At 46.0% G+C, this 15,655-nt stretch overlaps 1 protein-coding gene across 1 annotated transcript; it reads right to left on the reverse strand.

The window, feature by feature from the left end:
• Window positions 1–1,602: 1,602 nt before the first annotated feature.
• UBAC1 (UBA domain containing 1) lies at window positions 1,603–14,981 on the reverse strand. Its single transcript, XM_082208577.1, has 10 exons — window positions 14,762–14,981; window positions 14,037–14,157; window positions 13,393–13,466; window positions 12,387–12,494; window positions 7,529–7,631; window positions 7,161–7,269; window positions 5,294–5,531; window positions 4,596–4,682; window positions 3,197–3,335; window positions 1,603–2,483 (listed from the first exon to the last, which is right to left on the reverse strand). The coding sequence occupies exons 1-10, from the start codon at window positions 14,897–14,899 to the stop codon at window positions 2,368–2,370; spliced, it is 1,233 nt and encodes a 410-aa protein (XP_082064703.1). The 5' UTR covers window positions 14,900–14,981; the 3' UTR covers window positions 1,603–2,367.
• Window positions 14,982–15,655: the final 674 nt, after the last annotated feature.

The following is a 15,655-nucleotide window of genomic DNA, read 5'->3' on the forward strand; positions in this document are numbered from 1 at the left end:
CCTTCATGGAACTATGACTTCAGGATGCAAGGAAAGGATGGCTAGGATGAATCATTTGCCTAGTAAGGAACCTCATGCTAATAAAGCTAGTGTGTCAAGAAGAAGGGTTTGAGCCTCCTCCTAAAAATGACTGCTACTTTTCAGTGTGCAAGGAATCTTCCTTCCTCTATGCTCTTTTCTGAATGTATAAAGTTCCTTTCAAGCTAAGGGTCAATTAATTGACAAAAGAAAAGCTTCCACCTCTAAACAAGAGTAATACTGTGTATAAGACGCCCCAACGTATAAGATGGCCTCTATTTTTCTGAACCCCAAATTAAGAAATCAATATTTTAAACATCCATGCCAGAACCCAACCCGAGCCTGGACTGCCCGAACCAGAACTAGAACCTGAGCCACCCACGACAGAGCCCGAACTCCTGTGCATTCACTGTATAAGGACGGCCCCCAATTTTTTACAAACTTTTATAGCAAGAAACATTGTATTATACTTATACTCTGAAAAATTCAGTAATCTTGTTTTGCTGAGCTTAATTTTTCCAACTTTGCATGAACTGCATTCAAGCTAGAAACTGTCCAAAGAGGGTCTGAAAACAGACAAGGCCATCCGAAATCTACTGCTGCTGAGAGTGCAGATCCCTTTCCAGTCTGCATTGGAAAAGAGGCAGAGGACCTTCTCAGCAGTGGCTGTGAAATGCCCTCCCGTCAGATGTCAGGGAGATAAAGATTTACACAACTTTTAGAAAACATTTGAAGGCAGCCCTGTTCAGGGAAGTTTTTAATGTCTGACATTTTATTATTTTTTGTATTTTGCTGGACGCCACACAGAGTGGCTGGGGAAACCCAGCCAGATGGGCGGGGTATAAACAATATTATAATAATAATGATAATAATAAATTGGTTTGAAAATTATGACAGTAGTTCCTCTGGTCCATATCAATTGTTGTATGTGCGGAAATGTTATATTGTCCAAGTATGCTTGGAAAGGCTCCTGTGAAATCCAAGCTCAGAGATTTCACAGAACACATGCAGCAACTGCCTTATACTGAATCATGTTGGTCACATCCATCTCAGTATTGCCTACACTGGCTGGCAGCTGCTCTCAAAGGGAGTCTTTCCTAGCTGTATCTGGGCATTGAACTAGGAATCTTCTACATGCATAGGTGCACTCACACTGGTTTTGTTCTGCTTCCTCCATATCCAATTCATAGGTTCATTTGGCCTAGGGTTTTTAGTTGCACCTTAGGGAGAGTGCAAAGCTAAATATTTCTCTGCTAGTTGAGTATGAGGGAACATTAACACAACGGCACACTTCTCCCCTCTCTCACAGGGCCAAAGGTACATGATATTAGCCGCTTAATGCCAGGATTTATCCTTCTTTGCTACTCTTCCTGAACACTTGCGTTGACATGTTCCTGAAGATATATGTAATGGCCTTGATTCAGTTACCCTGTTCCTAGCCACCAAATCAGCTTTTCTTGGTTACACCAAATCTGCTCTTAGGGTAGGCACAAACCAACCCTGTTCCCAGAGGTCTAACAGCACTTGGTCTCCCCCCCCCCCACCCGGTCATGCTGCCCTCAAGAAACAACTAGCACAGACAGCCACATGCAAGATGTGTTTTATTCTCTGCGAAGGAACCCTGACCAAAACCAGACCCGGCCTCAGAAGGGCTTCAGACAGAAAGAAAAAGCTGGGGGTGACCAATTATTATGTTCTTAATGCCAGCTCCTTCAGATGGGGTGAGGAAGGTTACTTCCAGGGTCTCTCTATTCTACAATGACAAAAAACAGAATGCGAGAATGGCGTTCGTTATCTCAGTGCAGAGGTAACTGTAGGAGGAGAAACAAACATTCTGGAGCTGACACTGTGGGGCCAGCCAGGAAGAGGCCTCTGCACTCAGGCTGAACATTAAAAACATGAATTATCTTTTCATTTCTTCAATAAACACATTCTGAGATAACTGTGAACACCTTTTCATGTATTTAGATGTATAATTTCCTGTTTCTATAGAAACACTTGAAAGAAAACAAACACCTAAGTCTTCAAACCATCTTCCACTAACACGGTGTGTGTGTGTGTGTGTGTGTGTGTGTGTGTGTGTGTGTGTGTGTGGAATAATAATAATAATCACACAGTATGTAAGCCAGAACTGCAAACAAAAAAGTGGGTGACACAGCAACCCCAAAATGCAAAGAGTGAACACCCAACACACTACTTCTGCTCTCTCCTGGTAAACAATTTGCCCTTTTTGTTCTTCTGGAGACTCGGGGCCAAAAAGAGTCCAAAATGACCATACAAGCAAGGAGGTTTACTCCTCCCCCCTTCTTCTTGTTCGTCATCTTGTTCTTCTTCCTCCTCTTCTTCCTCCTATGTGCGATTCAGCGTCTGGAAGATTCGGGAAATCTGTAACATGACTGGCCCTGTTTCTGGATCGTTCATCCACTGAGTGCTGTTTAAAGGGTTTTCAAGCATATCTTCAAAGGCTGCCAAAGAAAGGAGGGTGGGGATGTTCAATTTATAAGATACAAGATAAACTACGACATTTTATGCATTTCCCCATCTCAGTTTCCAACCTGGACTCTGAGTCCAGTTAAGCAGCCCCAAAACAAGCATCAACTGGAGAGACTGAAAATTCCCTTACAAAAAGTAACTGGTCCAATAGGCTGAACTACTTTTGCAGTTTAATTGCTGCAGATTCCATTTTGTTGCTGTCTTTAGGTTCTTATTTCAAACGCAATAGCATTTTTTGTAAGCCTCCTGAGATACTGCAGGATTTGGGGCTGCTTAACACAAAGGGACACGGGTGGCGCTGTGTGTTAAACCACAGAGCCTAGGACTTGCCGATCAGAAGGTCGGCAGTTCGAATCCCCAAGACGAGGTGAGCTCCTGTTGCTCGGTCCCTGTTCCTGCCAACCTAGCAGCTTGAAAGCACATCAATGTGCAAGTAGATAAATAGGTACCACTCCGGCAGGAAGGTAAACAGCGTTTCCGTGCACTGCTCTGGTTTGCCAGAAGCGTCTTAGTCATGCTGGCCACATGACCCGGAAGCTGTACGCCGGCTCCCTCAGCCAATAAAGCAAGATGAGCGCCGCACTCCCAGAGTCGGCCACAACTGGACCTAATGGTCAGGGGTCCCTTTACAAAGAGTCATACTAATTCAGCCCACACAGATTTCCACTGGCCCAAGAGTACTGACCGAGTAGCGTTTTAGGATTCGTGAGTCCCAACTGTACCACTGGGTTTTCTAGGATGGCTTGGAAGAGGGGGCTGGCAGGATCTATTCCCTTGTCTAAGTCTTCTGGGGTGGGCTTCCGGTCTCCCAACAGCCACTCACACTGCAGAGCAAGTCAGAAGGAAATACGTTAAGGCAGCAAATCCTTTTACAGTGGTACCTTGGGTTAAGTACTTAATTCATTCCAGAGGTCCATACTTAACCTGAAACTGTTCTTAACCTGAAGACCACTTTAGCTAAAGGGGCCTCCCACTGCTGCTGCGCCGCCGCCACACGATTTCTGTTCTAATCCTGAAGCAAAGTTCTTAACCCGAGGTAATATTTCTGGGTTAGCGGAGTCTGTAACCTGAAGTATATGTAACCTGAAGCGTTTGTAACCTGAGGTACCACTGTACTTCCCTTTCGCTGTAAACACAATTCATGCATGGCTCTGCTTTTTAATGCTTAGTTTGGAACTCTTAGTACAGTTTCCGCACAAAAACAAGGGTTACAATTCAGACACAGACAAAGTTTCTTAAGAGTTTAACTGAAAGCAGCAGAAGCTCACCCAGGAAGAAGACAATTTCTCCTGCTACACAGACCTGCTTTTCAAGCATTTTCTAGAGAATCTGGTGGCCAGATGAAGCAGAAGACCCACCCAGCCCAGCATACTGTCCTCACAGTGGCCCACCAGATGAACTAAAGAAAAGCCCCCCAGTGCAACAGCCTCACTCCTCGCTTACTTTTACAGAGCATCCATCTTCTAACAACATTTGTTTTCTGATGAGGGAAACAAAAGTATGGCAGACGAACACAAGCTCCAAGGAAGCCAATGGAGATTTCACACAGAAGCAGGCTACCTGCTCTAACCCCTCTCTACTACTACCACCCCAGCCCAGCAATGGTCCTTTCCAGTATAAGGCTTGGCATTTGCCACCCACTGCAAAGTACAACTTCCATGTGCTATCCTGCTTAACACTAGCTCCTCACATGTGGCTTCCAACTCCCAAGCCCAAAGGAGTCCTAACAGGATGAGCTGAAATAAGCTTCAGCTTTATAAAATTCTCCACTAAGCAGGAATTACTGCATTTGATGGCAAGGATCAAGGATTGTGCCAATTCAATTGCACTGGGGTGGCCCAGGGTTTTTAAAGAGGGAGAATTACATGCATCTCCACCACATTCTCAAATGAAAGGATCCATTCTTGGTGCATCTAGGAAAAAGCCATGCCATCTGCTAAACGTTCCCCACAGAAGGGACCTTGAAAGAATTCACCCACATCATGAGGCTCATCACACAAAAGGCACCCACAAGGTGCATGTGATGGTTTGGAAGGCAAAAGAGAACAGGCAGAGCCCCCAGGCATGATGGTACAGGTACTCACTGCTGCGTTCTGCTGGTTGTTGTTCACTCGGAGGGCATCCACCACCTCTCTCTCATCAAAGCCCATCTCCATCAAGGCAATGACAGCCTGAAAGCAGAACCACAGAGCTTATGTCAGGGACAAGGGCAAAGCCCTTCCAAAGGTCTACAACATACAAGGGCCAGGAGGTGACGGCCATACCCAAGTACGAGGCAGAAGAGGAGAGAGGCCAAGTTTCTAGGAGCAAGGAGATTGTAAAACATAAGCCTGTCCATAAAAGGGTATTCATTGATTTTGCTGAGCTCCACTTGTCACCACTCTCTGTGAAATCAAAGAGATGCAAAAATATATCTCAGGCTAGATTGGGCCCTTTTGGTGTCAGTGCTGTAAAATTTGAAGTGGGTGTTTTGACAGCAGCAGCACTAGAGATGCCTGCAACAGCCCAGGGGACAAGCTGGGAAGCTGAACAATTTCTAAATGGTTACCATCCTACCCAAAAGCATTTTTATCATGTTGGCTTTTGGGGGGGAAAACAGACGGCCACAGCTTTCAGATTAAAAAAGCAGTTACCACAAAATACCACCACTGTATAGAATCAAATGTCCTTTTTGGGAATCTGACACACTGTGGACTGAGAATTTATGGACCATTTCCAGTGGCATCAGCAGACTCTCACACCAAAATCCAAAAGAACACATGTGCACATACAGAAAGCATACCCGCGGATCAGGCCGGAACTCTCTTTTCCTGCGGATCTTCTTGAATATTTCTGTCAGCTCATCTTTTGGCTCTTCTCTCCCTACTTCTTGGTTGGGCCCCTCGAGCGCCTGGGCAGGGGGGGCTGCCACTCCTTCCACTGAGGCATTTTCCAGAGAGAACTGACCTGGCAGGGGGGCATCAACGGTGGGGTCATCCGAGTGTTCAATCAGCCACTCCATGGCCTGAGTCACAGACATGCTGGGTGAAAAAGTTGACAAGTAAGGAAGCAGCACCAACTACATTGGGGCAGAAACAAACTGGGGTGGGGGTGGGGGTTTACCCTTTGCCGATTCTCAGTGGACTTTGGCTCCTGCCACTTTTGCCAGTGGCCCTGCAAACCACAGTGACTACCAGCCACACTTTTGTACTTCAGTGGAACGGACTCCCTTGCAAAGTGGTGAGCTCTCCTTCACTGGAGGTTTTTAAGCAGAGGTTGGGTGGCTTTAGCTGAGCTTCCTGCACTGAAGGGGTTGGGCTGGATGACCCACAGGGTCCCTTCCAACTCTACAGTTTTATGATTCTATGAGACAAGAGAGCCTGGGAGAGAAAGAGCATTATGCGTGTGCACCAGAAACAAGCTGGAGGAAATGAAGGACAGCTGAAACTCTGTGGAACTGCACTCCTGGAACACAGAGACCTGGGTGTTGCTGGGGACCTTTAGCAAGCCATAGAGGGGCAGGAACTATGGCAAGTGCTCACAGAACTCAACGCCAACTGGCTAATTCAGCCTGGAAACTTGGCTGGGCCTCCCATTCTAAGCTCGAGCATTCACCATTCACCACCAATTCCCTCAAGAGCAGCAGAAAGCTACAACCTCTGTATATTCTGTGTATTCACAAAACTGAAGAGGCAGCAAGTGGCCAACTCTACTTGCTCCTGTCACTTGAAAACAGGCAGCCAACCATCTCTTCACACTCACTTGCAGTTCTGTCTACCAGCAACAGCCCCCTGCCATTCCCCTGGCTCATAAAACCTATAATATGCTTGGGGAATATGTTGGAAAGGGAACAGGGAGAGAAATCGCATGGTGGCTCTCCCTGGAACCTTTCTTTTTTAAAAAAAATTAAGCATGCCTATACATAGCATTCCCAAATAGCAATGCAATCATGGGAGAAGGAGCCTCTCCAATTCGGATTCATTTACTGGTATCAAGTCATCAGACCATCACTTAATATATATATAATGCTTAATAAAGGGAACAGCTCATCCTCAGAAGCGAAGCACAAGTTCAATATAAAGGGTTATAGCTCCTGTTGTCATGTTGGTTAATTTCAATGAGTGCTGTGGATATGGACAAGCTGGAAGGTGTGTAGAGGAGGGCAACCAAAATAATCAAGGATATGGAAACCAAGTCTTAATAGTTGAGGGAATTGAGTATGTTTAGCCAGGAGAAGAGGACAATAAGAGGACAATGAGAGGAGATATGATAGCTATCTTCAAATATCTCAAAGGTTGTCCCATGGAAGATGGGGCAAGCTTGCTTTCTCCTGCTTTGGAGAGTAGGTTCCGAACTAATGGATTCAAGTTACAAGAAAGGAGATTCCAACTAAACACTGGGAAGAACTTTTCTGACAGTAAGAACTGTTCAACAGTGGAATGGACTCCCTCGGAAGGTGGTGGACTCTCCTTCCTTGGAGGTTTTTAAGCAGAGGCTGGATGGACATCTGCCATCAGTGCTTTAGTTGAGATTCCTGCATTGCAGGGGGTTGGACTAGATGGCCCTCAGGGTTCCTTCCAGCTCTACAATTCTATGAGTCTTCACTTACAGTCTTCTGTGGGGGGCGGGGACCCATCTCAAGGGGAGGCTCAATTGCCAGGGACACCTACTGGTTCAAGCGAAGGGCTTTGACCGCTCTGCTTTCTGGGAAGCCCATTTCTGTCAGTTGGCGCAAGGCAATCTCATCCACTCGGTCGTCCTCATCTTCATCCAGCATGGCTAGGGACAAGAATGGCAAGGTCAGTTCACACCTCAGCTCTACCAGTGCTGCGGAAAAGCAGGTCCATGTGTGCTTGGGGCATCGATCTCTACTCACGAAAGCAGGGGGGCACTTGCTCCCCACCAGACCTTCCCAATCTCCAAAACAGTGCTTGCAGTCCACGGCAGGAGCCATGTCAGCCCCTCTGTATGACCAGTGGACCAAACACACCTCAGGATGTAAGTCCTAGGAAGAAGGTCAGAAAACACCCCATCGTACCATTTGCTTTCTTAAAGAGCTCAACTGCATCTGGGTTCAAAGCTAGCAGCTTCTGGGCAACCTCTATGAGAGAAACCAAGATCTTCCGAAGCTCCGTCTGGAACTGAAAGAGGGAAGGCAGTCAAGGCATTTTGTAGGTCACTTGTCAGGCATGCACCTTCCGCCCTTGTTCCTGTGCCAGGAGCGAGGGAGGGCAAAGAGTACTGAGCAGAATGAAGGGGGTGAGGAAGGTATGGGGGGTTTCTTAAACACCTTTTTTTCACCATAAGGTTTATAGGTAGGTTACAATAAAATAACAATACAATGTTCAAATCAGAAAAACACTGTGGGGCTCAGGTGTCAAAGGCCCGGGGAAAGAGGTGCAGCTTAAGAATACACTCATATTGCGCTAATACTAGAAAAGCACCATCCATGAAATCTTGCAAAAAGTCAATCAGATCACAACATCTTATTAACCTGATTGCTTTCCAACACACACAAGTTATTAGTTCCATCAAGAAAAGGAGGATGCCAAATCACTGGCCTGGTTTGCTAGTGACATTCAACCATAGTTAAAAATAAATGATGGTATATGGCACCAGACAGACTAGCAAAAATGAATAGATTGATTAGTAATAAATGTTGGAGATGCAATAAGATGAAGGGCACTCTATACCATATGTGGTGGACATGTTCAGAGATCAAAAAATTCTGAGAAACAACCCATGAAGAAATTAAAAAAATAATAAAGGTTTCATATAACAAAAGGGCAGAAACGTACTTATTAGGAATTTTGAGTAAAGATATCCCCAAAGATAAAATTAACATATTCCTATACGCAACAACAGCAGCGAGAATGTTGGTGGCCAGTTACTGGAAAGTAAATAACATCCCAACAAAAAAAGGAATGGTTAAGTAAACTATGTGAGTATCTGGAGTTAGCAAAATTGACGGATATAATAAGGCATAAATCTAAAACTATGGTACAGAAACAATGGGAATGCTTAAATGAATATTTACACAAACAGGCATCAAACACGAAAGTTTGGTTGTGCTTAGACTAACCTTGTGAAGAATACAGAGAATACAAAGATTAGATGGACTCCGAAATAATTTAAGGAAAGGAAGGGACTGAAGAACAGATGTAAAGGTGAATTAGATAACCAAGAGACGTGTGGTGAATGTGGTGGAAGTCTTTTATAATATTTTAACTAGGATTTAAATATTGTAATGTTTGAAGTATGAATTTGGAATAACTGGTTATGAAAAGTATTTTTTCTCTTCATTTTTTTCTTGTTTCTTTCTTTTATCTTTTGTCTTTCTTCTTTTCTAGTCTGCGTTCTGGAAAATTGTGTAGACAAATTGTTTTTATGTATGGTTATGTATTGTTTCTATTTCTTTTTTTCTATTCCTTTTTTTGTAGCATATAGTAAAATTAAATAAATAAATAAATAAATAAATAAGGGCTTAACACAGGGGTAGGGACGCGGGTGGCGCTGTGGGTTAAAGCCTCAGCGCCTAGGGCTTGCCGATCGAAAGGTCGGCAGTTCGAATCCCCGCGGCGGGGTGCGCTCCCGTCGTTCGGTCCCAGCGCCTGCCAACCTAGCAGTTCGAAAGCACCCCCGGGTGCAAGTAGATAAATAGGTACCGCTTACCAGCGGGAAGGTAAACGGCGTTCCGTGTGCTGCGCTGGCTCGCCAGATGCAGCTTTGTCACGCTGGCCACGTGACCCGGAAGTGTCTCCGGACAGCGCTGGCCCCCGGCCAATAGATGTGAGATGGGCGCACAAACCCCAGAGTCTGTCAAGACTGGCCCGTTCGGGCAGGGGTACCTTTACCTTTACCTTTAACACAGGGGTGGAGAATACCTTTTGGTCTGAGATTCCTAAGCAGCCAACCTTCCACACATGACACTGACAGAGAGGCAGCCACAGCTAGAATCCAGTGCTGTCTGGACTGGGTACCTTTTCTGCTGCCCTGACTCCAGCAAGATGGGAGCCAGACTCAGCTTTGTTTATGACCTGATGTAGCAATAACAGGAAGCAGTGTAGGGACCCAGCGAGGATTCATTAGTACAGAAGCATGCAACTACTTTGCAGTGAACCATCACTTATTTTTAATGATGGCTAAACAGAACCATAATTTGTAAACTGGGCCCCTGAAGGGCAGGAGGGAGCAGCTGTCCCTGGGTGCTCATAGCCAACAGAGTAAAGGTAAAGGACCCCTGGACAGTTAAGTCCAGTTGAAATCGACTATGGGGTGTGGTGCTCGTCTCTTTTTAAAAAAATAAAATTTTAAAGTAGTTTTTCCATAACGAACATCATATAAAATAAACATTGATACAATATCACAATGTGGGAATTTTCCCATCCTGTGACTCCCCTCTCCCCTCTCCATGGTTCCATTATTTTTGGTTATATCAAGCATGTCCAGGTCATATTTTCCATCTGTATATATCTAATTCTTATCTATCATCATAATACTGCAAATGTTTTTCGAATCCTGATGTATCAACTTGTATACAATGCTTTGACATATATGCAAAAAAATTAATAATTCCCATTCATTGTTAAATTTGTTAACAAATTTACTGAGTCTTCCTGTTAATTTTGCCATCTCTGTATATTCCATCAACTTAATTTGCCCATCTTTCTTCGTGAAAATTTTTTCCTCTTTCCAGCATTTGGTTATCAATTTTCGTGCGGCCGTGGTTGCATACACAAATAGATTTTTATATTTTTTTGGGTATTTCCCTTGCTGTTATTCTTAATAAAAAGGCTTCTGTCTTTTTAACAAAAGTTATTTTAAGTTTTTTTTTCCAATTCATTATACCGTATTTTTCGCCCTACAGGACGCACTTTTTCCCCTCCGAAAATGAAGGGGAAATGTGTGTGCGTCCTATGGGGCGAATGCAGGCTTTCGCTGAAGCCTGGAGAGTGAGAGCGGTCGGTGCACACTTACCCCTCTCACTCTCCAGGCTTCGCGGACCTCTCCGCAAGCAGCGGGAGCGCTCCCGCTGCTTGAGGAGAGTTGCCGGCATGCCGAAGCCTGCGCGCGCTGAGATCAGCGCGCCCAGGCTTCGCATACCTCTCCACAAGCAGCGGGAGCGCTCCAGGTGCTTGGGGAGAGTTGCCGGCATCCCGAAGCCTGCGCGCGCTGAAATCAGCGCGTCCAGGCTTCACGGACCTCTCCGCAAGCCGCGGGAGCCAGTGCTGGGCTCCCACGGCTTGCAGAGAGCTGCCTGTTTGGGGGCTGGGGTCAGGGGAAGCTCGGGCCGCCCCAGCCCCGCGCCTGGGGGGGAAATATTTTTTTCCCTTTATTTTTCCCTTTATTTCCCCCCCAAAAAACTAGGTGCGCCTTATGGGACAGTGCGTCCTATAGGGCGAAAAATACGGTATATCCTTTCCCAAAAATTCTTTATAACTTTGCATTGCCACCACACATGATAAAATGTACCCTCTACCTCTTTACATTTCCAACATTTCATTTCTTCTGATTTGTACATTTATGATAATTTTACTGGCGTTAAATACCACCTATACATCATTTTCATATAATTTTCTTTTAACAATGTACAATGTACAAATCATTTCCCCACAATTTTTTCCAATCTGACATTTGGATATTATGTCCCATGTCTTTGGCCCACTTTATCACTACACATTTGACATCTTCATCCTTAGTATCCCATTCAAGCAACAAGCTACATACTCTTGACAATACAGTGGTACCTCAGGTTACATACGCTTCAGGTTACAGACTCCACTAACCCAGAAATAGTGCTTCAGGTTAAGAACTTTGCTTCAGGATGAGAACAGAAAGCGGCGCAGTGGCAGCAGGAGGCCCCATTAGCTAAAGTAGTGCTTTAGGTTAAGAACAGTTTCAAGTTAAGAACGGACCTCCAGAATGAATTAAGTACTTAATCTGAGGTACCACTGTACTCTATTATCACATTCATTTTTATCAATGATATTCTTCCTATCAATGACATATTTATTCTTCTCCAAATCTCTAAATTCCTCTTTATCTCTTTCCATGTTTTTTCATAGTTATCTTTAATTATATTTATATTTTTCCTGTTGGCCAAATTCCTAAAGAATTCACTCTTTTATAAATATTTATACCTGCCTTCTCTTCTATCTTAATTTTATCTTGTCCTGAGACATTTTTAACTATACGTTTTGTTTTTGTTTATTTAATTTAAAACCTGATACTAGGTCGATTTTTTTTTTTATTTTCCTCCATACAGTGGTACCTCTGGTTATGAACTTAAATTCGTTCGGGAGGTCCATTTTTAACCTGAAACTGTTCTTAACCTGAGGTACCACTTTAGCTAATGGGGCCTCCCACTGCTGCCACCACGCAATTTCTGTTCTCATCCTGAGGTAAAGTTCTTAACCGGAAGCACTACTTCCAGGTTAGCGGAGTCTGTAATCCAGTGCGTTTGTAACCCGAGGTATCACTGTACTTCCGATAACAAAACTATCAGATCTTCCACCGTGATTACTAGATCATCTGTGAATGCTTTGCTCCCCACCTTAATTCCTTTAATCGCATCGTCCGGATCATGTGGCAAGACTTAACCACTTCTGGTGCACGAAACACTCTGACAAGTATACCTTCCTGCCACAGTGGTACCTACTGATCTACTTGTCCTGGTATGCTTTCAAACTGCTAGGTTGACAGGAGCTGGGACAGAGCAACAGGAGCTCACCCCATCATGCTTCCAACCTTACAATCAATAAGACCAATAGGCTCAGTGGTATAGACCACAGCACCACCTGCATCCCTAGCCAGCAGAGTAGTGACTGCTAGAGATCGCTGAGCAGAGCTGATGGGCCCCAGACTGTAGCAGCCCAGAAGAGAAGCAGAGTACTCACATCCCTCATACTGTGGTGAGCCACACTGCGGTCCACACTGTGGGATGGGAGGCTGGTGGTTGCCTTCAGAATTGCCTCCTTGTCAGGTGCCTTCTGTTCCTGTTTCCGCTAAAAGAGAAGTGAAATATGCTGTCTGCATAGTGCAGCAATCTCCTTCAAAGAAGCAGGCATCAATGAGACAAGAATCAGCTCCTCCAGAAAGGAAATGCCCATTCCTCTTATAATGAGGGTTTCATTTCATGAGCAGCCTTTCTAGATCCTTTAGGGAAGCACCCTCTCACTCTCTGCCAATGGTGCCCACCAGGTGGGGGGGACGATGCAACAGCCACCCTTTCCCAACCACCCTACATGCACATTTTGTTGGCCAGCTAGTCATGCCTCTTGTCTTGCAGTTCTTTTCATCTCTTCCACAAAAATGTTGGAGAAAAAATATCCCCTGGCCCTTTAAAAAAATGCCTTACAAGATGTGTGCATTGATAACTGCTCTCTTGGGGAGATACAGACACCCTGCTTATCAGTTGAGGACAGGAAGGCTGCCAGCAAGCAGCTAAATATAGAACCTAGGAGATCTTGAATGATCAGCACACACCGCCCAAAATAGGCTGCAGGGACATAGAGCTCAAAGACGGCTTGGGGGGGGGGGGAGAGAGCAGCTGCTTCCCACCTGCTGCCCAGATCTGCCTTTGCCACCCAACATGCACACAATCAGCCACACAGCTCTACTTCCTAAACCTCACTCTTAAAATTTCTCCCAGCGCCCTGGGAGATCTGCTCTGCACTGGCTTTGGATAGCTCCCATGCTGACTGTTTTTTCACAGAGAGACTCACAGGGTAAACACAGGCAGACTGTGCCTTAAAGGATGCAAAGAAAGAAGCAGAAATACTCCTACAAGCTGACAAGATGGACTCTCTCCTGAAATCCAAGCCAGATGAGCCACAGGTATCTTTCTACAACTTGTCAAGGCAAAGGCCAGAAGAAGCCACCCCACAAGGCCCCTGGACTCACTTTTTCCTCTGCAGAAATGTCCACCATTTTTGGAGGGGCAGGTGGAGCTCTTTTCTTGACTAGCACTAAAACATCTAGAGAGAGAAGAATTGTCTGGAGTCAGAGAACAAGCCTTCCTTGCACATTTTCTGCAAAGGGTGTATGGGAAGATAAAGTATTCTGTTGTGTTATGCCCCCACCAGTAGAAGATGAGTCCACAGGGAGAAATGAAATACAGGCCCCCATTTATATGGGTGTTCTGAGGCACAGCACACGTCAGTGAAATCGCGTATAACTGAAACCCATTGAAAAGCCTGCAACACCCTGTTCCCCCTTTTAGAGATGCTTCAGTGATTTTTTTCATGATGCTTCCAGGTCACTTCTGGCTTCAGCATGATGCACGTATACACAATTGTTCACATATTGAACGTGCATAAACGGGGGGCTGCCTGCAGAGTAATGACTTTAATACTATTTCTGAGGACAGCATATGGCAGTAAATGATAGTCACATTCCCCTCAGTGTCCTGAGTGCTTAAGAAGCTGAAAGTTGTCCTCCAGACAGCAATTCAGATGGGCACACTTCTGCCCATTGCTTAAGACTAATTGCACATTCTGGGTATCTGGATACTCCCTGGGGTGTTACTTATCACAACACTCCCTTACCTTGGTCTTGAATATTTTCCTCCAGGACCGTTTTTGTGTCGGTCAGCACCTTTTCTGAAGCTGCATGTATCAATTTATGGTGTGTTATACATTTTGGATCCTCTAGGCTGCCGGATGCACACTGAGGTGGGAAAGTAAAAAGAAGCAGAAGTTGAATCAAACTACTAAACTGGGGGTGGGGATGGGGTGTGTGTGCACGCAAGCCTTTTCCACCTGGGCCAAACGCTTCCAAGGTACATCGCAGCAACAACAAAACAAAACCCAGCCCCTATGTTCTGCAAAATCACAAACGGTCAGAAAAACCCTGGGAGAGAAGGAAGTGAACGCAAGGTAGGGAAGGCTGGAATTCCGCAGCTGAACACCAGCTTCGCCTGCAGAAGACCCCGCGGAGGAGGGGGCATAGCAGCACCCCTGACTCCCAACCCCAGAGGGCCGAGGGTCGGATCCGACAGCTTCTCGAGGCAACAACTGCGACTGCAAGCGGGGCATAGCTGTCAACTTCTCCCTTTTCTTGCGAGGAATCCTATTCGGAATTAAAAAAAGGGAAGCGTTGACAGCTATGAAGCGGGGAGGCGGGCGCGTCTACCACCTTTACAAAGCCTCCCTCCCCACCCCCGCTGATGAACCCAGCAGGATCGGGGCCGCTCCGAGCACATTAAGGACCCCTGGCCAGGCCCCGCATTCAGCGCCCCCCTCCGCTCCCTCCTCTGCTCCCCTCCGCTCACGCGTTTGAGGCAGCGCTCTTTGAGCCGCTCCACGGCCGCGTCCTCGGGCACCTCCTCCAGCCATTCGGTGCCGTCCAGGGCGCAGACGCGGACCCGCAGCACCTTCGCCGCGAAGATCTTGTCCTCCTGCACGAACATCGCCGCATCGCCGCCGGGGAGCCGCCCAGGGAGAACGCAAGGATGCGAACGGCCGGCTGGGAAAGGAGACCGGATGTGGGCGGAGAGAGGGGAGGGGAGGGGCAGGAAGCCCGTCGCCCGTGGGATACCGGGAGCTGCAGTCCCAGCCTCCGCCGCGGAACTACCCGACGCTCTTCTATAGAGATAGGAAAGCTCTAGAGTGGATCATTGCCTGGTTGACAGAGGCAACCTCGGGGGCCGTTTCCAACCCGCCCAACCCGGTAGCTCCACCCCGAGTGGACTCCCGCGGAACTCCTTGGGGAAAGAGGCTCCTCTTTCAGGCGCAGTTTTCAAACATGAGAGAACAGCTCTCATAGTATGCAGATGTCCAAAAATAGCTTTAGCATATGTAATGAGACAGGAATCCAATATCTCTATTCAGTTACTAAACTGAAAACTATGGAGAGACCTGGTCTGAATAGAGATATTGGGTTCTTATCTCATTACATAGGCTAAAGCTATTTTTGGTCATCTGCATACTATCCCTTGCTTTTTCCTGTAGGGCTAACTGCAATCGTTAACAGCCACAGGTTTACCATACCCATTGAGTCAATCACCCATATCCTACTACCCTTCTGAGAAAAACCCCACCCCACCCTCCCACTATATATAAGGGTCTGGCGACTTCTGTTTCAGTGTATCTGAAAAAATGTGCATGCATACGAAAGTTTATACCAAGATCAAACTTAGTTGGTCTCTAAGCTGCTACTGGACGAT

The sequence above is a fragment of the Podarcis vaucheri genome (genome assembly GCF_965113315.1).
Source record: "Podarcis vaucheri genome assembly, chromosome: Z".
Lineage (NCBI taxonomy): Eukaryota > Metazoa > Chordata > Lepidosauria > Squamata > Lacertidae > Podarcis > Podarcis vaucheri.

Excerpts from the sequence above, each read along its gene's own strand:
- UBAC1 (XM_082208577.1), bottom strand. The coding sequence starts at position 14,899 with ATGTTCGTGCAGGAGGACAAGATCTTCGCGGCGAAGGTGCTGCGGGTC. Across the intron at positions 14,158-14,761 it reads AAGAGCGCTGCCTCAAACGC|TGTGCATCCGGCAGCCTAGA; the intron begins GTGAGCGGAGGG and ends TTCCCACCTCAG. Across the intron at positions 7,632-12,386 it reads CTCACCACAGTATGAGGGAT|TTCCAGACGGAGCTTCGGAA; the intron begins GTGAGTACTCTG and ends TCCCTCTTTCAG.